Raw genomic sequence first — 21,771 nt, forward strand, 5'->3', positions numbered from 1 at the left:
GTTCTTCTGTCATGAACTTAAGTACTTGTTTATTCTTCTGGTTTCTCTGCCTTATTGTCTGATTGTTGGGGGAGTCATTTCCCAGCCACCCAGACTCCTGAAATAATCACACAGAAATCTGTATGAATTGCAGTACTGTTTGGCCAATAGCTTAAGTGTATTTCTGGCTAACTCTTGTATCTTAAATTAACCCATTTCTATTCATTTGTGTATTGCCATGTGACTGTGGCTTACTGGCAAGGTTCCAGCGGAAACGTCTGTCTCCTGCAGGCGGCTACATGGCTTCTCTTTTCTTTGCCTTCTTTCTTCCAACATTCAGTTTAGTTTTCCCGCCTAGCTCTATTCTGCTAAACCATTGGCTGAAAGCAGCGTCTTTATTCATTAACCAATAAAAAGCAACACATATACAGAAGGACTTCCCACACCAGCTGATTTTTCTGTCCTGTCAACTAAAATAAGCACTAATTGTGTTGATTGCCCCCTCTGTCTTCCCATTTTCTGTATTGCCACTATGATGTGATGACCTCATTACCACCTGAGATAATCATATACATAAATATTGCATATTTTCATTTATTATGAAATATTAATTCAAATATTCAAATTTTTAAAATATTAATTATGTTACATGTACAAACAGCAAGTATATGCTAAGCATTGTGCTAGGAACTAGATATTGGAAATGAACAAGATAGACTTCCTAAATTGCTGTCATAGTTCCCATGTTTTCTCAGTCCAGCTTTATGGTGGTCTGGGTTTCATTATAAAACATATCTGTCTTTGGGGTATGGTGGTGCACACTACAAATCCCAAAATGGGGGAGGCAAAGGAGGCAGATCTCCCTGAGTTCAAGGCCAGTCTGGTCTGCTTGGAGAGTACAGCCAGCCAGACTAGATAGAGGAACCCTGTCTTTAAAAGAAAAAAATCTGTTGTTGTGGCTATGAGGCTAAACATTTTGAGTGATTCTCAATTTTCTGTAGGGTAAATCTCAATTTCTTATTGCTGCATACAAAGTCCTTTCTTCCAATACTTTACTAGGCTTGGTCTTAGTGACTGCCCCTAGTGTACAAGAGGGTACACTGGAACCCCCTAACATAGGGACTCTTTGGCTGCGTGCCTTTACATGTTCTATCTTTTAATCTGGTGTCTTTGAAATGGATGAGGACAGATACTAAACATTAGCTGAGAAGTGATGCTGGTGCATTTAACATCTTTACAGATCAATAGATAAGTAACAAACGGTAAATTTGTTATTGATACAGTCTTTCAGTAAAATCCATTATTAATAATTAAAAAATTCAGCTAATAATTTTTGTTTGTTGCCCAATTTTTATTTCCTCTTAAAAAGTAAAACATTTTAACTGAAATTATGTAAGCTTGGACTATAACATAAAGAACACATTCTGGGGGGCTGGAGAGATGGCTCAGCAGTTAAGAACATTGCCTGCTCTTCCAAAGGTCCTGAGTTCAATTCCCAGCAACCACATGGTAATGAGGTCTGGTGCCCTCTTCTGGCCTGCAGGCATGCACACAGACAGAATATTTTTTTTTTTTTAATTTATTTATTTATTAAAGATTTCTGTCTCTTCCCCGCCACCGCCTCCCATTTCCCTCCCCCTCCCCCAATTAAGTCTCCCCCCCCAGCCCGAAAAGCAATCAGGGTTCCCTGACCTGTGGGAAGTCCAAGGAACCCCCACCTCCATCCAGGTCTAGGTAAGCCAGACCCAAAAAGAGGAACATGGGATGTACTCACTCATATTTGGTTTCTAGCCATAAACCAAGGACATTGAGCTTATAATTAGTGATCCTAGAGAAGCTAAATAAGGAGAACCCAAAGAAAAACATATAGGCATCCTCCTGAATATTAACCTTCAGCAAGCGATGAAAGGAGACAGAGACAGAGACCTAAATTGGAGCACAGGACTGAAATCTCAAGGTCCAAATCAGGAGCAGAAAGAGAGAGAGCACGAGCATGGAACTCAGGACCGCGAGGGGTGCACCCACACATTGAGACAATGGGGATGTTCTATTGGGAACTCACCAAGGCCAGCTGGCCTGGGTCTGGAAAAGCCTGGGATAAAACCGGACTCTCTGAACATAGCGGACAATGAGGACTACTGAGAACTCAAGAACAATGGCAATGGGTTTCTGATCCTACTGCACGCACTGGCTTTGTGGGAGCCTAGGCAGTTTGGATGCTCAACTTACACAGACAGAATATTATATACATAATAAATAAATAAATAAATAAATAAATAAATAAATAAATATTTTTTTAAAAAAAGAACATGTTCTGTTAGAATTTGTAAGTTAGTTAGTTCTTAAACTCTTTGACACCTCACTCCTGAGAAATGGTATAGTACAAGTCTGATTCCCGTGATGGAATGCAGAGAGACTTCATTAAATTAGAATTGTTTCAAATACTTCTTTAAGAGAGACAGATGATAGAAATTGGATGGTAGATAGAAATTGGTTATAGTATGGATTTTTGCCTTTAATGAGAATTATTAAAGCAATGGAGTACAAAGCTGTGTAGTGAAACGAGTGCCCACTTAGCAGTCACAAAGTAGATACCTAAATTTGACTTCACACTAGTAGTTTTGTGTAGTTTTAAGTGGTTAACTCCACTTCTATTCTGATTATCTTTCTCCCTCCACTCTTTCTCCACCATTCATCTGTGTACGTAGCTCTTCCTTCAGAATGCTCACATACCGTCCTCTCAAAGAACCGGCAGCCCCGGTTTTAACTGAGTGGTCTTTCTCCGTGTTCTTTGAGACAACTGCATACCTACAAGAGATGGTAGTATTAAAACAATAGCACAAACCTCATTTCTTTAAACTTAAAACAACTCACAGACACAAAAAATTAATGTGTTTTTAAAATTAGAGGCCTGAACAGTTATCCCAAATAAGCTGTTGCCTTATAGATGTCCACACTGTTCTGTTGAGACCTTGTGATGATGTCTTATACGTGTTTGGCTCCTCAGAATTCCTGCGTGCTAGTTAGAAATACAAAGTCTTTACAAATCTAGCTTTGATTTTTTTTTTTTTGGAAAGAACTTTTCTCAATGTTCTCTTGTGATCATTGTAGCACCACCATAGGAATTTGATGTCCTGTCTTCTAATGGAGTCAACAGACTATAACATGTTAGGAGATAACTAACTTACCTTTCCCTAGTAGGCCAGTAGTAGTCATAACAAGGATATGAAAAGGAAAACACAGATACCTTAAGTAGAGAGAATATTCAGGGTCAAAGATTGTTGCCAGACTGGCCTATCTACATTAATAGTAAATTGCCAACTTCCTCTGGAATTAATCAGAAAGAATAATCCATTGTAATTCCAAGTTAGAAATGAACTGATAACTTTTGAATTACACACAAAGTTATGTGGGATGTTGTATACAATTAAGAAAGTTCGGGCCGCAGAGATGGCTCAGTGGTTAAGAGCACTGACTGCTCTTCCAGAGGTCCTGAGTTCAATTCCCAGCAACCATGTGGTGGCTCACAACCACCTATAATGAGATCTGATGCCCTTGACTGGCCTACAGGCAGGATACTGTATGTATGTATGTATGCATGCATGCATGCATGTATAAGTAAATAAATAAATAAATAAATAAATAGAAAGTTTATTACATAGTTTTGTCTACTTTTTCATGAGAGAGTTCATTAACACCGAGGTTTTTTTCTGTTTTGTTCTTATCAAGTCTACAAAGAGGCTTTGCCTATTAAACTGAAGCACTGCTGTTGTCTCAAAGTTTTTGTACCAGCTTTTTTGTTTCTGTGACCCTCATCTCTTCCTGTCTGGGAGCACTAACTGATGCTCTAAAATAGCTCGGCAGTAATTAACTTTTTAGTCCTAATGATTTGCTCTTTGAAATTTTGCAGTGGCCTAAATATCAAAAAATCTAAACATAATGGAATGTCCTGCTAGGTTTTAGACAATTGGAACTGACTGAAAAGTCTTACTCAGTTGTATAATGGCTTTTCATCAGAAGGACTCGCTGTGCCAAATAAGCTGACAGTATTTAGTTTGCCTCAAAGATTCTGCGTTTCAGTTCAGCATTTTCTGAATCCATTGCTTTAGGCAGAGATCATGTTAGTGGGTGCATGTGGCAGAGACTCATCACTTCATGGCATCCAGGAAAGGGAACTGGAGGATACTCCACCTCCACTCCCAGATCTCTTTTTATAGTCCTGCCACCTTTCAGTAGTTTATTCAGATTTTGTTTCAAACAGACTGGAGTTTGGTTGAAGTGTTGATTAGGGCAGAGCCCTCATAACCTAATTGTCTTAGAAAGCTTCTGTTGTCAAGTTGATCAACCTGGGAAGAAGGAACCCCAAATGAAGAGTCTCCTCCCTCAGATTGGCTTGTGGGCATATTGGACATTTCTTGATTGGTAATTGATGGAGGAGGGTTCAGCCCACTCAGTGGTACCCTCCTTAGTCATGTGGACCTTGCCTGTATAAGAAAAATAGCTAAGCAAGCCAGTAAGCAGCATGCATCCATTGGTTTCTGCTTCTAGCTCCTGTCTTGAGTTCTTGCCTTGGCTTCCCTCAGGGAACTGTAACCCATACGCCAAATAAACCCTTCCCTCCCTAGGTTGCTTTTGGTCAGTGTTTTGTCACAGCAAAAGAGAAGAAAACAGTTGCTTATCTATGCATATCTGATTGACACTTACAAGTATTCCTTACTAATCCTCTAGGATTCTCAGTCTAATCAAATTGACAAGATTATCCATCACAGACTGTGTTGTTTAATTCATGAAATGTCAGGTTTTAAGTTACACACTGAAAGTTTAATTGTAGATAAAAAACTTAATAGTTTCTATGTGCTTTCTAATTAGATTACACCACCACCTTCGCTGTCAGATCCACTTAAAGAGCTCTTTCGGCAACAGGAAGTAGTAAGAATGAAACTGCGTTTGCAACATAGTATCGAACGGGTAAGGCGCCCTCATATATAAATGTATGTAAAAGTGACCTATAAGTTTTCATTGGTGGATATCACCCATTTACTACCCTTTGGGGAAATGCTGTGATTTTCTTCTCGTATGCTCATCTAATTGAAGGGAGAGTTTTACACCTGTCTTAGGATAGTTGCTTCCTTATTACAACTCATGCTGAAGTATGTTTTTATATCTAAAATCTCTGTGATACATCATTTGTTAAATTTGTAGTATTCAAATAGTCAGTTTCTAGTAGAACATTTAGAATTCTAAGTTTTTGAGTGCTTTTGGCCATTCCAGTCATTTCAAGGCTAATGGGAGAGGCTATATCTACTCATCTTTTTGGTATGCCTTAGTATCTAATTTTCAGTAGTTTGTTTGGTTTGGTTTTTTGAGATAGGGTTGCTCTGTGTTTCCCTGGTTTTCCTGGAACTCACTGTGTATACCAGGCTGATCTAGAACTCATAGAGATCCGCCTGCCTCTGCCTCCTGAATGCTGGGATTAAAAGTGTGCACTGCCACTGCCTGGCTGGTAGTTAGTCTTGACATGAAAGAATTTTTTTAAAAAAAAATGGCAAACTGGTGCTGGAGGGATGGTCCAGTAGTTAAGAAAATTATTGCTATTCTTTTAGATCACAAGGGTTCAAATCAAAATATCCATATATTGGCTCACAACCATCTAACTCTTGTTCCGGAGGATCCAAAGCCACCTTCTAGTTTTCCACAGGCACCAGGCACACATGTGGTACACATACATAATATGCAGGCAAAACATTTACATAAAATTAACCCTATTGCTAGAAATCATGGAAGTCATTTTACATGAATTTACAAAGTATATCCCCTCAAGCCAGATGTGGTGGCACATGCCTTTAATTCCAGCACTCCAGAGGGAAACAGGCAGGTGGATCTTTGTGAGTTCGAAGCCAGCCTGGTCTACATAGGAAGATCCAAAACAGCCAGATCTACAGAGGGACCATATATATCCATATCCCCTTAAGCTTATGGTAAAGTTATATGGCCTCTAAAAGATGTAAGCTATATTTCACAGAAATATGCAAATGCTTGTGTTTGATTTATATGCAGTGGGTTCCCCATGGCAGAGGCTCTTAACCTTTTTTGTACTTTGAGCCAATTAGGGAACTTGTAACGAGTTCTTAGACTATGTTTTTAAGTGAGTAAAGTTCATGTGATTGCAAAGAGAAGCAAGAAGGGAGAGCAAAGCACTGGCACGGGCTGAACCCGGTGACAGTGTCTTGTACATCCTTCTCCCTGCACAGAGGAAGCCGAGTGTCCCTGCTCCCGGCCTGTCCTCACAAGGCACTGTTTGCTGGTCATTCTTGCTAGCACAGGTCTCAGAGCTGTTCTTGTTGACACTGAAGGTAATAGTTTATGGTGACCAAGTAATAGAAGCCTGTAGCAGACTCAGCATGGGTTGCAATCTACAAATGGACATCTGTGGTTCCATCTGCTAAATACAAAGATTAATAAGACTCAGGCCATCCATAACTGGAAGTTTGGGACACTTAACTCATTAAAGAGGAGTGTGTTTGTTTCTGTAAATAATACCATTGTAAAAATTAAGCTTCAGCTGGAGAGGTGGCTCAGCAGTTAAGAGCACTCCCTGCTCTTCCAGAGGACCTGGGTTTGATTTTCAACACACATATTGAAGCTCACAGTCACCTGTAACTGCAATTTCAAGAGACCCAGTGCCTCTTCTGGCTTCTGTAAGCACAGGCACGCGGGTGTAGTACACAAACACACTGTGTATGAGGGCAGATACTCACACAGAGAAAAATAAAATTCTGAAAGAGAAAGAGAGAGCAGACATCACAAGGAAATGCAAACATCTGTTAGGATGACTATAATAAATAGCATAATAGAATACACCAAGAAATGCATAAGGAAATTGGAATCACACATTATTGGTCAGGTTGTAAAAATGATATCAGCCGCTACTGCAACAGTCTGGCTGTTCCTTGACAGTTAAAAGACTTATGACCCAGCAGTTTCACTCCTACTTATTACCTCATAAAAAAATAAAAACACATGTCCAGGACAGACAGAAACTTAAGTATAAATACTCAGAACAGATTTTCATAGTAACCCCAAAGAAAGCAAAGCATTATCTCAGACCTGTTATAGCACTCTGTCTGGACCTGAGAGTTAGAAAGTCATAAGGCAGACCAACAAAATGCTTATACGTTATGATTGTAAGTTTTACTTGACAGGAAGTCCTTATGAAGAAATGAAGATCTAAAGAAGTGGTAAAATCCTGATGCTTTTATGTTAGGTTAAACAGAAAAACCTAAGAAAGCAAAGGGAAGATAAAGGTTATTTCAGAAGGGTTCTCTTGACTTTACCTCCCTGCTTCTGGTGGTAAGAATGTTCCTTTGTGCTGGGTGGTGGTGGTGCACACCCTTAATCCCAGCACTCAGGGGGCAGAGGCAGATGGAACTCTGAGTTCAGGGCCAGACTGGTCTACAGAAAAAGTTCCAGGGCAGCCAGGGCTCCACAGACCTTCTCTCAACCCTCCCCTCCGCCTGTTCCTTTCCTCCTGGTGTGTAGAGGACATCCTGTACTTGGGAGCTTCATTTCCTCAGAGTGCCCTTGTCCTAGTTGTTTTTAAATGACTTCAGCTCAAGATAATCATTATGCCAAATTAGCATAGTCTGTCACCCTTCAAATCCAAGTGATCAATTAATGAATGGCATACATCAAATATATGTCTCCAGTAGAATATGATTTGTCAATAGCAAAGAGATAGATATCTATACTACAGTGTAGTGAGCCTTGAAAATATAAGACACTAAGGAAAGTCGGTCACAAAAGACCACATAGTGTATGATTTTATTTACAAATAAGTGAATTTGCAAAACAAGTAAACTCCTAGGGACAAAAGGTGGATTACTAATAGCCAGAAGATATAAAAGAAGAAGAATACTGCTAATAATACGAGATTTCTTTCTGGTTTGATGAAAATGTTCTGGAGTAAAATGTGGATTTATTTATTATTTTTATTGTATGTATGAGGGCTTTGCTGGCATATATGTCTGTGCATCACGTGCATGCCTGATGTCTGGAGATTAGAAGAGTGTGTTCAGTCCCCTGAAACTGGACAGTTGTGAGCCTACATGTGGTTGCTGAGAACTAAACCCAAGTCCTCTACAAGATCAGCCAGAGCTCTTAACCACTGAGCAATCTCTCCAGCCTCATCCATACACTTTAAAAAAGTATTTTAAGAAAGAAATTGCCAATTTTGGAGAGGGAAGATTTTTTTCTAGAACCCCTAGGAATTTTTTTTTAATTTTTTTTATTTATAAAAGGAGGATAAAGAAAAGAAAAAAAAACAAATTTCCATCTCCTCCCACCAGCCTCCCATTTCCCTCCCCCTCCTCCCACTCTTCTCCCCCTCCACCCACTCTTCTCCCCCTCCTCCCACCCCTCTCCCCTTCCCCCCACTCCTCTCCCCCTCCCTTTCCAGTCCAAAGAGCTGTCAGGGTTCCCTGCCCTGTGGTAAGTCCTAGGTCCTCCCCCCTCCATCCATATCTAGGAAGGTGAACATCCAGACTGGGTAGGCTCCCACCAAGCCAGCACATTGCATAGGATCAAAACCGCGTGCCAATGTCCTTGGCGTCTCATCAGCCCTCATTGTTCGCCATGTTCCGAGAGTCCAGTTTTATCCCATGCTTTTTCTGGTAACAGTCCAGCTGGCCTTGGTGAGCTCCCAGTAGATCATCTCCACTGTCTCAGTGGGTGGGTGCACTCCTCGTGGTCCCGACATCTTTGCTCATGTTCTCACTCTTTCTGCTCCTCATTGGGACCTTGGGAGCTCAGACCAGTGCTCCAGTGTGGGTCTCTGTCTCTATCTCCATCCATCGCCAGATGCGAGTAGAACCCCTAGGAATTTTTAAATTTCTCAAGCCTCCTGCTTGAGAAATGGTACTCCGATTAAGATTGTTTAGTGTAGCTGAAGTGACTTTATCTAATTTCACAAATAACTTTATAAATATTTTTAATTACTCTGTGTTCAATTAGGAAAAACTTATTGTATCCAATGAACAAGAAGTTCTGCGAGTTCATTACAGAGCTGCGAGAACACTGGCAAATCAAACGCTGCCGTTTAGTGCTTGCACGGTCTTATTGGACGCGGAAGTGTACAATGTGCCCTTGGACTCACAGGTAAAGCGCTAGCTGATACATAGTGCTTTCAAGAACTATAACATGCCTGTTTTTAGATCTGCCTTTGTAGAAGAAACTTGGATTAAAGTCAAAGAAGAAATGCAATTCTCAAAAGTATTCCTGGAGCAGCCGGTCCTCTATATTGTGGGTTGTTATAAAACCAGGCATCCATCAGGGCATGGGTGCACAGGCCTCATCCCAGAACTTAAGAGGCTGCAAACTCTATTTGCTTAACCAAAATGAAGGGTTAAAAAGATGACTCAATAGGTAAAGTGCTTACCTTGCAAGTATGAGGCTCTGAGTTTGAATCCCTGGAACCCATATAAAACCAGACACGGTAGCACATGTCTAGGCTCCTGGTGCTTCAGCAAGATGACCACACGCACATCAGCTCACAGAGACTTTGTCTCAACTGAGTCTGATCAGCAGGACCCACGTGAAGGCAGAGACCCAATTCCTACAAGTTGTCTGCTGACCTTCACACACACCCTGAGGCATGCTGAGGAGTGCCTAGCCTCTGATGGGTTAAAAAAAAAAAGTTTCAGCCTGTTATGGTATATTCTTGGGCAAGAGGGTCACATTTGAGGCTAAGCTAGACTACATAACACTAGCTAGTCTTAAAAACACAAGTGAAAAGATTGTATATTTTTATTAGTACTTTTTATTTATCGTGCATGTGCACGCCTGCATGCCACAGTATGTGTGTGAAGATCAGAGTCAACTTGTAGGAGTTGTCTTTTCCTACATGGGTCCTGTGGCCTTAACTGGGGTTCAGTCACTTGACTTAGTTTACCCAAGAATTTAAAAAATAAGTGAATTCATCAGGAAGCTCAAAATGATCTCAGAATCAGAGGTGAGACAAAACTGAGCCAGTGTCTCTAATAATTACAGGACTAAAAGTCTCGGACATCTTCTGGAAGGTGGATGCTTTCAGATTAAGATGAAAAAATTACTGCTTTTGATGCTGTTCACTTTTCTTAGATAGCCACTCAACTTTCTCTAATCTCTCCTAAAAATAAATAATATAAGTGATTAATGGAAAGGGGATTTTGGTAATAATTCTGTTATACCTTGCCCTGATCTTCCTAATGAACCAGAACACCAGATTTTAAGTTAAAATGTTAAGCTTGATGAAATACCAGGATTCGAGGCTTATTCTCTTGACAAGGATGCTCATCCGTAACAGTTTTTAGTTGTGAGAGCTGAGTCCAGAAAGCCTGTTTACTGATGGCTTTCGGTAGGTTGTCGTAGCAGACTGATTTACTGTCAGATGGCCTCTGAAGAACCTCTGCTTTGGTAGGGTTAGTTCATCTTTTAGCTTACCCTTTTCACAAGAAACTTGTAATATTAAGCAATAAGATTTAAAGTGGCCAAACTGTCCTTGAGACCACGGAGGAAATGCAGTTGATGAGAATATGAGTTGGTGAATATGAGGCTAACATTAACGTTAACAGATGTTAATCTTGACCACGTTTGTAGAACGCCAGTCATATGAGTACTTTGTGTGTGCACAAACATTGGGCCACTTTTTATCCTTTTTTTCTGTTGTTTTGGTTTTTGTTATTTGTTTTCTTTTTTGGGTTTTTGAGACAGGGTTTCTCTGTAGCTTTGGAACCTTTCTTTTCACTAGCTCTTGTAGACCAGGCTAGTATTTCACTCACAGAGATTCGCCTGCCTCTGCCTTGTGAGTGCTGGAATTAAAGGCATGCGCCACCACCTCCCAGCCACTTTTACTTCTTAAAATATACTTGAGAGGTGCTTTTCAATATATGCCATAGGAAACTGAAAGTGTAAAATTAGTTCAAAGTCACACAAAAGGGTACAGAGCTGAAATTTAAATATATCTTCATTTCAAAACTGATACTGAGAAATTTTTTACTTTAATTTTCTGTGTACATGATGCATATTTGGGCACTCAGCATGTGTGTATGGAGGTCAAAGGACAAAGGTGAAGTTGGTTCTCATTGTCTCTTTTGTGTGAATCAGGAAGGCTTGTATGGCAAGTGCCTTTACCCTTGAGCCATCTCACAGGCCTGATTTTAAGAACCCTTAAAAAGATCCATCCTGGAAGAAATACTACTGCTGATTGCAGGTATCTCCCACATGATCACTTCTTCCTCTGTATGATAAACTTTAACAAAGATATAGCAGGCACAGCACTCCCTATACCATGCCTTTACTTCATAACAACCATTGCATCTTCAGGATTCTGTGAGTGCCCTTTCTATTTGGTATGGAAAGAACAGCTTTATTATGTTTTCCCTTTAGAAATACATTCCTGTCAGTAAAATTGAAGCATTCATAATAAATGGGAAATTGTAAGTTTTTTTTAAAGAAAGCATTGTACTACATGTAACATTCTTTTTTAGTCTGATGACAGTAAAACTTCTGTGAGAGATCGATTTAATGCCAGACAGTTCATGTCCTGGTTACAAGATGTGGATGACAAGTTTGACAAACTAAAGGTAGGTGTGTTTACATGGCAGTTGTCTTTGTTCTCGTGTGTCCCGGACTGGCTTTGACTTGAGTGGGAGTTCAGCTCAGAGTCCGGGATTATAGGCGTGCAGCACCATACCAGTTGTTTGTCTGTGGAGGTCGCCCTCAAGTGTTTGCCCTGCCAGTGCTCTACCAGCTGAGCTGCTCCCTTTAAACAGATGAAATGGGCACTTACCTTGGGGCTGCAGCAGCGCTAGGCAGTTCAGAGCACTCACTGCTCTTACAGGGACCAGGGACCGACACCCTCTAGTAGCTCACATGATCTGAAGCTCCAGGGGTCCAGTGCCCTCTTTTACCTTCTTGCCTCTCCAGGCACTAGGCACACATACATATATGTGGTACACATACATATGTGCAGACAAAACACCCATACACAGTAAATTAATGTTTCCCTGTCCTTAGAAGTCACCACTAGTGAGAAATAATTAGAAAAGAAACATTGCTTAATTATGAATATTCACTGTGAACCACAGCTGGAAAATAGGAAATAAAATCTACAAGCCCATTTTAAGAACTAATGTAATAGAGCTGGAGAGATGGCTCAGTGGCAGAGTGCATACTGTTTTTGGAGAGGACTTAAATTCAATTCCCACTTCCTGTACAGTTGACTCACAACCACCTGAAGTCCAGTTTCAGGGGGATCTGATGCCTCTAGGCACCTTTACTCACCTGCACATACCCATCCAGAGACACCTATCCATAATTAAAAATAAATCTTTTAGAAAAAGACTACTAGGCTGGTGAGCTGTCTCAGCGATAAAGAGCACTGGCCGCTCTTCGAGAAGACCCAGGTTCAATTTCCAGTACCCACATGGCAGCTCACACCTGTCTATGACTCAAGTTCCAGTGGATCTGATTCCCTCACACAGATATACATACAGGCCAGTTGCCAACACACATAAAAATTAAATGAATAGATAAATAAAGATTACTTAAAAAAAAAAACTGAACTGCTTGATATAAAGAATCAAAGCAGCACAGAAACAGTATTTTGTGTTTCTTTGTGCTCGTCATCCAATACACCTGTCTGGTTTGTAGCCCTCACGTAAGAACAAAATGGTAAACAAGTGTGCATAGTGGTGCACATTTGTAACCCTAGCTGTGTGGAATACTGAGGCAGGAAGGTGTCTACAAGTTTGAAGCCAGCCTGGACTACATACAAGATTCTGTTCCACTCCTCTCCACCCCTTGCCAAATTGACTTGAAAATTTACAGCATTTCTGTATAATTTTACAATTCTTTCAGTAATTCAGAATCTTATAATTTTAAAAAATATTAGCAATCCCAAATTAAAAAGATAATAATGAAGCAAGAGACCAAGAAGTGGGGCACGCTGGTGTGACAGGACAGAGGAGGCTCATGGTGTGAACTGTTTCTCACCTGTTATGTATCTGTCTTGCTCCTCACAAAACTGGATGAGATTCTTGCAGGAGAACCGGGGGCTTTTGTGAGGGACACACTGGTCAGGATCAGTCATCAAGAAGCGCTGGTTCTTCATTCACTGCAGAAGCCTGTTTCCCCCAGAACAACAACCAGTGCCTCTGAATAGGAGTTCTGAGGTTGTAAATGTCTGTTTTAATACTCAACTGTGAAATACCTGTGAATGTTTGTAAATATGTTTAATATTCAAATATATTTGAAACAGCAAATGTAACAGATAAATCAATTCCTCTCTTCTTTTAAATAGACCTGTCTTTTAATGAGGCAACAACACGAAGCTGCAGCTTTAAATGCCGTCCAGAGACTAGAATGGCAGCTCAAACTTCAGGAACTCGATCCCGCCACCTATAAGTCGATCAGTATTTATGAGATCCAGGAATTTTATGTTCCCCTTGTTGATGTTAATGATGATTTTGAATTGACTCCTATATAGCATTTGGTACTTGTGTTGGTATCGCTTTAAACTAATGATACAAGTGTTATACTGTGGAATACTGCCTTTTAAGAAAAACCTGAAAATACGCCTTCACACTTGTTAGTGACATTAACTAAAGTTGGTTATGTAGTGAGCACTGTCATTTTATAAAAATAAAGAAAAATATTTTGGATCTTAGGTCCAAATACAGTTTCTAATAGAAAACTATTATTTATATTGATCAAAGGTAACTATTGCATTAGAACATGTTGGCAAACTGAGTAGATCTTTAAAAGGTTGAGAAAATCTGTTAACAGCGCTGGAAGTTGTTAGCACTCCAAGTAACAAGATAGCCAACCACAAGTACTCAGATCTCTTGCTGGCGTCATTAAAAGTATGTGAGTAAACGCAAAGATCCAGTTCCTACCAAACAGTTTCTAATGTGGAAGAAAATCTCGGCACAAAATTCTTCAGTTTATTTTATCTGTAAATTAATTGTACAGTTTTCTTTTTTGAAAGTTTTAATATTGTCTTCCTTTTTAATAACTTATTTTATACATATTGTACATCTTGTAATTAATGGTCAGGGTATACAAGGGACTGGCCCTCAAAGCGTGTACAAAGAGCTGACTGTAAAACTGTTTGTTCTGTTGGACCAAAGCTGTAGCTTTTAGAGTGTAGTAGGAGTGTGCTCAGATAGCGAACCTTTAAATAGGGCATGCATGTGTTGAGTTAGCTTGCGTCCATCCCATACTCTCAAGATGGTGGCTTAGTTGTGTCGCATGCTTTCTGTAATTTAACTTTCTGTAACTGACGCCTGAGACAGTGTGAGACTTCTCATCCCAGTTTCCTGCAAGAGAACCGGGGACTTTCTGTGTGGGACACACTGGTCAGAATTAGTCATCAAAGAAGCGCTGGTTCTTCAACTCACTGGAGAAGCCTGTTTCCCCCAGAACAACAACCAATGCCTTGGAATGGAAGTTCTGAAATTGTAAATGTCTATTTTAATACACAACTATGAAAGAACCTGTGAATATATGTAAATATGTTTAATAAATTTTATTGGTCATGTTAAATCATTGTAACCTTTCTTATATTGCTTAAATTTAATCTTTTAAGCTTAATAGCCTTTGCACTTTTAAAATAAAAGTTGAATGCTCAAATCAAACTAAGATACTTAGTAGTCAAAATAAGTAAAAGACTTAGGAATATTCCAGTCCCTGAAATGTTCATAAAGATTTTATTACTATGTTGTATTTTTCCTTGTATCAAGATGCAAAATGTGTAATTTGCAAATTTTCATAATTGAAATATGATTTGGTATGCTTTTATAGTAAAATAATGAGCAATATCCATAGAAAAATGTATCCTATGACATGATGTAGACTAGCTATTCAGGTAACTTCAGATAAACCTGCTGCTTAACTTGTGAAGCATTTGGAAAGGAAATTAGATTCATCTAAAATCATAAGTAAATAGGATAAACATTTATGAACCCTGCTACAATACTGTCTTGAATTATAACGTAATACTGGATATTTCCTATTTTGATAAGGAAAGGTTAAAAAAATATGAATTAAATGGCTTAAATTCAGCTCACAAGTTGGAAATCCCAGCTAGAAAAAGAAATTATTTGGTTTTTCTGTGCAAAGGTTCATATTAAGCTTAGGGATTCTTGAATTTTTACATCATTTTATATTTTCACTCTTACTGTACTGGCATGCGCAATAAAGCAGCACATGTGAAAAATACACAGTGCGAGGATTTGATGAGGTTGGGTGTCATTTTCCTTAGAAATTTAGATGAATGACTTTGGCCTTTTCATTCAGTCAGTGGGGCCAGAAAGGCAGGGTAGACTTTGAAGCACTGTTTTTTTGCTGAAGTTATGCTTCTTAAGGCTGGGAACATTGGAAGATAATTTATAAAAGCAATACTTTTTAATACAAAAACAACTTAATGCAAACTTTGTTTATTCTTTATCCTAGGAAGGAAATTTGATGAGCTCGTGTGGCAAATTAAAAAAGGAAATAGGATTATTAAACGTTCAAGAGAGAGCAAGAGAAGAGTAGATGTGTAGAGCGTTTTTTCTGGTGGTTCATCTTGGGGGGAAGGTACCAGAAGTGATACTGACCAAACAGAACAAGCTGTTGGGGGAGGAGGGGAGAGCTTCACTTAAGCAGGGTCCGGTAGGTGCAGTCCTCAGTCAGCCCAGCTTTCCAGTCCCCCCGCCACACACACAGTGCTCACTCTTTCATGGTAGCTCAAACAGCTGGAGCCTCTGCTATGATTCCGCTACTACTCACTTCCTCTGTAGGCCGTCAGGATAGCTAAGTTACTGCACTTCGTAGTATATGTGTGAGTTAGTACATAGTTAGGACTTGATGTTAGAGACTTTCTGAAGGTCTAAAATACTAGAGGAAAAAAAAATCTCAGAATGGAGTATATGCCTAAGAATATTTGGGTTCTCAAAGAAAAATAAGGATGCTGAATTTAATCAGTGATTCTTTTTAAACTATTCAAACATCATGAACAAGATATTCGATTGTACCTAAGGATTTGTATTTAAGTCTTGTTCTAAATCATATCTGTTTAATAAATGACTAGTTAATATTTGTGCATGTTATTTAATAAAGAGTTATATTTTTATAGAAAAATAAGAGTGAAGTGTGTGCTAAGTGTTTTTTACTTATGTTCTACTCCTGTATAATTAAGTGGAACACCAGTGTTTACTTGGGCCTCCAGCAAGATTGCAGAAACGCTCATCTTGTGAAAACAATCCCATTCAAGTCAACTGAGTAAGGAGAGGTCTCCCAAATGAACTGCGCAGTTCCCAAAGCCCCGTGCACCTCATCTGAGTGGCACTTGGCTTTCTAGAGGTCCAGAATGCAGCGCAGGGTGAAACAGTTTCCTTTCTTTTTCAGAAGGTCAGCAATGTCTGCAACTCTACCTCTATCTACCGCTCTCGCATGTAAACTCCCACAATTTTGCACCAAGGCTGTTGACTAGTTAAGGGAAACATTTCACCATTCAAAAAAATAAAACTCTTTTTCACCAGGCAGATGGTTCATACCTGTAATTCCAGCATTTAGGAGACTGAGAGTTCAGTGCCAGAATGGACCATCACGAGACCCTGTCTCAAAACAAAATAAAATAAGTAAATGCTTCAAACAAGGGAAGAAGTCAGAAATAATAATCTTTGGGGATGTGTGTGAAGTTTAATGGTTAAAATTTCATTGTTTTGTTTTGCTTTTGAGACAGGGTCTCAGTACCCTTGGCTGGCCTGGTACTTGTTATGTAGACCATGCTAACCTCAAACTCAGAAATCTGTCTCCCAACTGTGAGGATTAAATGTGTGTGCCACCGTGCCAGCTTAAAGTTTCTTTTAATTCATTATCTTGGTGGCTTCTTGGTAGTCTTGTTTGTATTTAAGAGGAAGTTTAAAGTCACCAGAATCTGTTCAGTCATGAAAACTAGCGTTCATAAAGTCAGCCATACAAAGTAAACAGTTCCATTAACTCAAGCTGCTCTAACTGTAGAAGTTTAAGTATTAGCACAAAAGTAGCAGGTACAGCTGGAAGATTGGCCAGGTTTCTCTTGCAAGTAAACAGATACAGTATGGGCAGTAACGCAATTTTTGATCATGAGACATACTTTTGTCAGGAAAAAGTGACATTTTTTCCCCTAAAGACAGGCAGTCTTTGCTCACATTGGGAATCAGTGTTATTACATGCAAACCTAAGAAAGCACATTTGTCTCATTTATTTAAATACATTTCTTAAAAGCGGTTGCTCTATCCAGATCTTCAACTAGTACCAGAGAAAGCCTCTATGTAGCCAATTCCTCACTTTTTAGAATGATGTTCCATACCTAGGATAGGTTCACAGGTTAATAGTCACCACACATCCATCTTTACGTTCGTCAAAAAATGCTTACGATTTAGATCGAACTTTTTAAACAATCCAGACCTAAGTAAGCAGCCTGATAGCTCCTTGTCACAAGTACCCAAACCAACACAAAAGGTCATCGCCCCAGAAAGTCCTCAGTCCATGCTGTCTCCCCAACCCATGGGCTGCCTGCCTTCACTCCGTGTTGGTCCTACCTAGTCTCAAACTTCGTGGAAGTGAACTCATGTACCATATACCTTGTGTCTGCCTTCCTTCATAAGCAGATTTTGGAATTCATATGTGTTTCGTATATCAGTAGTAGTAATTTTTAACGAGTAGTGTAATTGTACAAATGTGTTCTCTTGTACTTAGTGTTTGGATTGTTTACAGTTGGGGTATTGTGAATAAAACCTATGGACATGGAAACCTTAACTGTGAATCTGCTTTTTTTTTTTTATTTCTCTCGGGTGTTTACAGTCACAGCTTAGGTTCGTATTTGTCGGTATTAGAAAATGACAGTTCTCCAAAATGAACGCACTATTTATACCTCTACAGTCCTGTATGAAAGATGAGTTGCTCTGAAGCCTCTCTGATTCAGTGGGTCTAGCATCCATGATGCCCTGGGTTTACCGGACGGGTAGGGAATGGGACTAGTGACACTGTTTTAGCCAATTCAGTGAAAGACTGGAGCCTTGTGTAGTATTACCTTGTGCTTTCGATGTGTATTCCTCCAGCAGCGGCTAATGAGATTGAGCTTGTTGAAGCTATTTGTGCATACCATTTTGGCTTGGGGGGAGGGGTTGTGGTTTGGTTTGGTTTTGAGACAAGGTCTCATGTAGCCCTGCCTGTCCTGTAGGCCAGGTTGATGTCGAACTCATAGAGATCCGCCTGCCTCTGTTTCCTAAGTGCTGGGATTAAAGGTGTACTCCACCACACCTGATCTCATTTCGTTTTTAAATCTTGAAGCATTTTTCTCTTTTCTTTCTGAGCTGTCTTTTGATTTACTGGTGGCCTTTTCTGTGTTAGACATAATATTCCTTTGTCAGATATGGACTTGACTCTGTGGGTGTTTTTATCCAGTATATAGTTTGCCATCCCTATTTTTATAGTGACTAGTTCCCTTATTCCTCCTCCACATTGACGTTCTTTCTGTGGCCTCATCAGCACTGCAGGCTGAGCTTTGGTCGGCCTTCTGTGACATCCGTATCACCTGCCACCACACATGCACTTGTGCTGATTTTCTGGAGAGGTGTGGGCATCAGTGAAAACAGCTGGAAGCCGTGCTGTGACCCAAAGCTGATGATCATGTCTGCGTTCCAGGCCTGGAGGACGGGCTTCCTAGGGCTTTTTCGGGGGTGGGGGTTGTTCCTTTAACATGTGATTTTCTCACAGTCACTTCCTGATCACTCAAAGGATACCAGTTCAGGGATGTAGATTGACACGTTTCGCTATGTAACATCAAAAGTTCACATTTGAGGCCGGTGACATGGCCCTGCAGGTAAGGTGCCTGCCATCCTACCTGGCCACCTGAGTTCAATTCCTGGACCGCACGTGGTGGAAAGAGAGACTAGGCTCCCACTGGTTGTTGTCTGGCTTCCACGGGTGTGCCGTGGCACTCTCAAGCCTACACATAAATCCACACGTGGCACAGCTTTTCCCCCCGAAGGGGAGAAGTCTCCAGGCATGACTGACTCTGGCCTGTGAGTGTGGACTTAGGTGCCCAAATGGCTTGTTTTGCTGAAGAAGTGGTTTACGTGGACTCCTTACAGTCACAGAACATAAGGTCATAAGTCAGTACATTCACCCAACACACCCAACATGTTACAATTCACCCAACATGTTACAATTCATCCAACATGTTACATGCCATCTACAAAGATCTCACTTGAGAACTGTACAGTTGAGGTTATTGAGTTTTGTTCTGTTTACTCACAAAAAGATACTTGAAAATTTTAAAGTAATTTTACAATTCTTGTGTTGAGTCCAACCCGTACGCATACTGTCCTAGAGTGTGTATCATCTGTCTGCCAAAGAACCAAATGTAACTGCAGTTAGCTTGAAATTCATCCAAGGATCCAGAGGATCATTTTATTCAGTGTACAGCCAAAGTGTCTAATGTTTTCCTCTATTTTGACAAGTAAAACATTAAAGAAGTGGAGATTTGAGGGTTGGGATGTGGAAATAATATTGTCTACATGGATGTGTATGTCAGAAGAGGGCACCAGGTCTCCTGGAAGTGAAGTGACAGATGACACAAACTGCCGTGTGCGCTGGAAATTGAGCCAGAGTCCTCTGGAAAAGCAGTTCTTAGCCCCTGACGCTGGCTTTTTCTTTTAAACTGAGAGCTTGCATAGCGGACAATGAGGAAGAATGGGAACTCAAGAACAATCGCAGTGGGTTTTTGATCCTACTGCACGTACTGGCTTTGGGGGAGCCTAGGCAGTTTGGATGCTCACCTTACGAGACCTGGATAGAGGTGGGCGGTCCTTGGGCTTCCCACAGGTCAGGGAACCCTGATTGCTCTTCGAGCAGGTGAGGTAGGGTGACTTGATCGGGAGAGGGGGAGGGAAATGGGAGGCGGTGGCGGGGAGGAGGCAGAAATCCTTAATAAATAAATTAATTAAAAATAAAATAAAAAAAACTGAGAGCTTGGCAGCGGAAACTTGAAGAAGACAGTTGGGCTTGGCTGCCTTTGTGTGAGACTGGGGGTGGGGCAGTTTAAACCCCACTTTCCCTGGCGACCACCTCAAGGCCCCAGCTGGAGACTATCAGGGTCCACATCTTGAGACCTGCTGGCCTAGATTGGCGCTTCTGCAAAATACTAGCTCAGAATGGTTTCAAGCCTACAAAGAGCTGCTGTGGGGATATGTGACGAGAGAAGGGGAGAAAGAAGCTGCTTTTGTGGTGCGGGTATTGGTTTGGGCAAGATGAAAATTAACCATCTACATAATCAACAGCAAACCTCCCCCCGCCCCCCGCATGCTCGCCCACACATAGCACATGGCTTCAAGAGGCTGGAAGTTTACATTGTTAATACTGTAAACAGTGCACATGCTTTCGTAAAGCCCTTTCCAGACAGTTGTGACTGTTTGAAAACTTCTACAGAAAGCTTAAGCCCCATCCCAGGGATACTATCACCTCTCTAGTAACCATTAGAGATCCACAGTGATTCTATTAACTACGCTGTGATGGTCACCTAGCCTGCCCTGCACAAACTACGTAGCACAGTGAGAACCTTAGGGCCCCTTTCCTATACCTTGTGCTTCTGAGGTCTCGGCAAGTGAGCCCTCATGTGTCCCCTCACATCCTTGAACAAGTCCCCAGCCACCCACCCTCTCACATTCAAGCCGTTACAGAGCCCATACAGCTCCCGTCCTAGGTTTCTGAGCTTGTGAGCACCAGAGAGTGGCCAGCAGGCTGCTTTTTTGAAGGGTGTGGACATACTCTGGATGTCTGTCTAAGGGAAACTGCCCTAGAGAGAGGCTGAGTTCGTGAGGGTGTCTTGCACGGAGTTGGCAGCCAGATCACTTTTAACACCAGACTTCTCAAGAACACTAGTGTTAGCCCAGCTTCACAACTAAAAAGTGGCGGAGGCAGCCTGGCTGGAAAGCGTATGACAAGAGCCGTAACTGACCCCGTCCCCAGTGCAGTCATCGGAGTTCCAGTTCTGAGAGAAAGGCTTTTCGAGTGATGTTTCCGATGCTACTGTGGCATCAAATTACCACATCTCAAGTTAGCGCTAACAAGCGACTGCAATCTAGCAACTTAAAAGAACACCCGGTTTGGCACAGTTTGGCACCTGCGCCTCAGAGATCATGAGTCTCAAACAAAGGCATGAGCTTCAGCTTGCAGACCCTGTGGAGACTCCATTCCTAAGGTCATTGTTGTGTAAGAACTCAGTTCCTTGTGTTACAGGGCTGAGGCCACCTTACCTGACTGGCTGTCAGCCAGTAGCTACTCTAACCTCTGAAGGTCACCCTCACCGATGCTGTGAGGTGCCTTCCACCTACAGGCCACGAGTGATCTCCAGATCTTTCTCACACATTGAATTTGGTTCCTGCCATTGATAACATTGATAAATTCTGGATTCAGATTTGAGAGACTTTTATGGTTAAGTCAGGCACCTCCAAGCCTCCAGTAATCTCACCATAACCTAATGGTAGCTGAAGACAATAGAAGGGGTGGGAACAAAGGGATAAGAAGAGAGAGGGACAGGGATGGAGAGGATGAGGGAGAACGGATAAAAGTTCTTGCAACAAGAAAAAAAAAAGTAGATTGTGTCTACAAAGGGAGACCCTGTCTCCAAACAAACAATTAGTCATACCACACTGACGTAGAATAAGGTAGAAAAGACCAATTACTAGATTTACTCAAAGCACTGCTTATCCCACTCCTCGCCAAGCA

The 21,771-nt window shown here is 40.9% G+C and overlaps 1 protein-coding gene across 5 annotated transcripts in view; it reads left to right on the forward strand.

Moving 5' to 3' along the window:
• The window catches only part of Ankrd12 (ankyrin repeat domain 12), a 109,480-nt gene extending 91,681 nt beyond the window's left edge, over window positions 1-17,799 (forward strand). For all 5 annotated transcript variants that reach the window (XM_075951129.1, XM_075951132.1, XM_075951130.1 and 2 more), the window contains 4 exons: window positions 4,849-4,947; window positions 8,989-9,132; window positions 11,502-11,597; window positions 13,316-17,799. In XM_075951129.1, the coding sequence (XP_075807244.1) occupies window positions 4,849-4,947; window positions 8,989-9,132; window positions 11,502-11,597; window positions 13,316-13,501 (525 nt within the window). In that variant the 3' untranslated portion in view covers window positions 13,502-17,799. The remainder of the gene's footprint in view (window positions 1-4,848; window positions 4,948-8,988; window positions 9,133-11,501; window positions 11,598-13,315) is intronic.
• The last annotated feature ends 3,972 nt before the right edge of the window (window positions 17,800-21,771 follow it).

Source organism: Microtus pennsylvanicus, chromosome 17 (genome assembly GCF_037038515.1).
Source record: "Microtus pennsylvanicus isolate mMicPen1 chromosome 17, mMicPen1.hap1, whole genome shotgun sequence".
Taxonomy (NCBI): Eukaryota; Metazoa; Chordata; class Mammalia; order Rodentia; family Cricetidae; genus Microtus; species Microtus pennsylvanicus.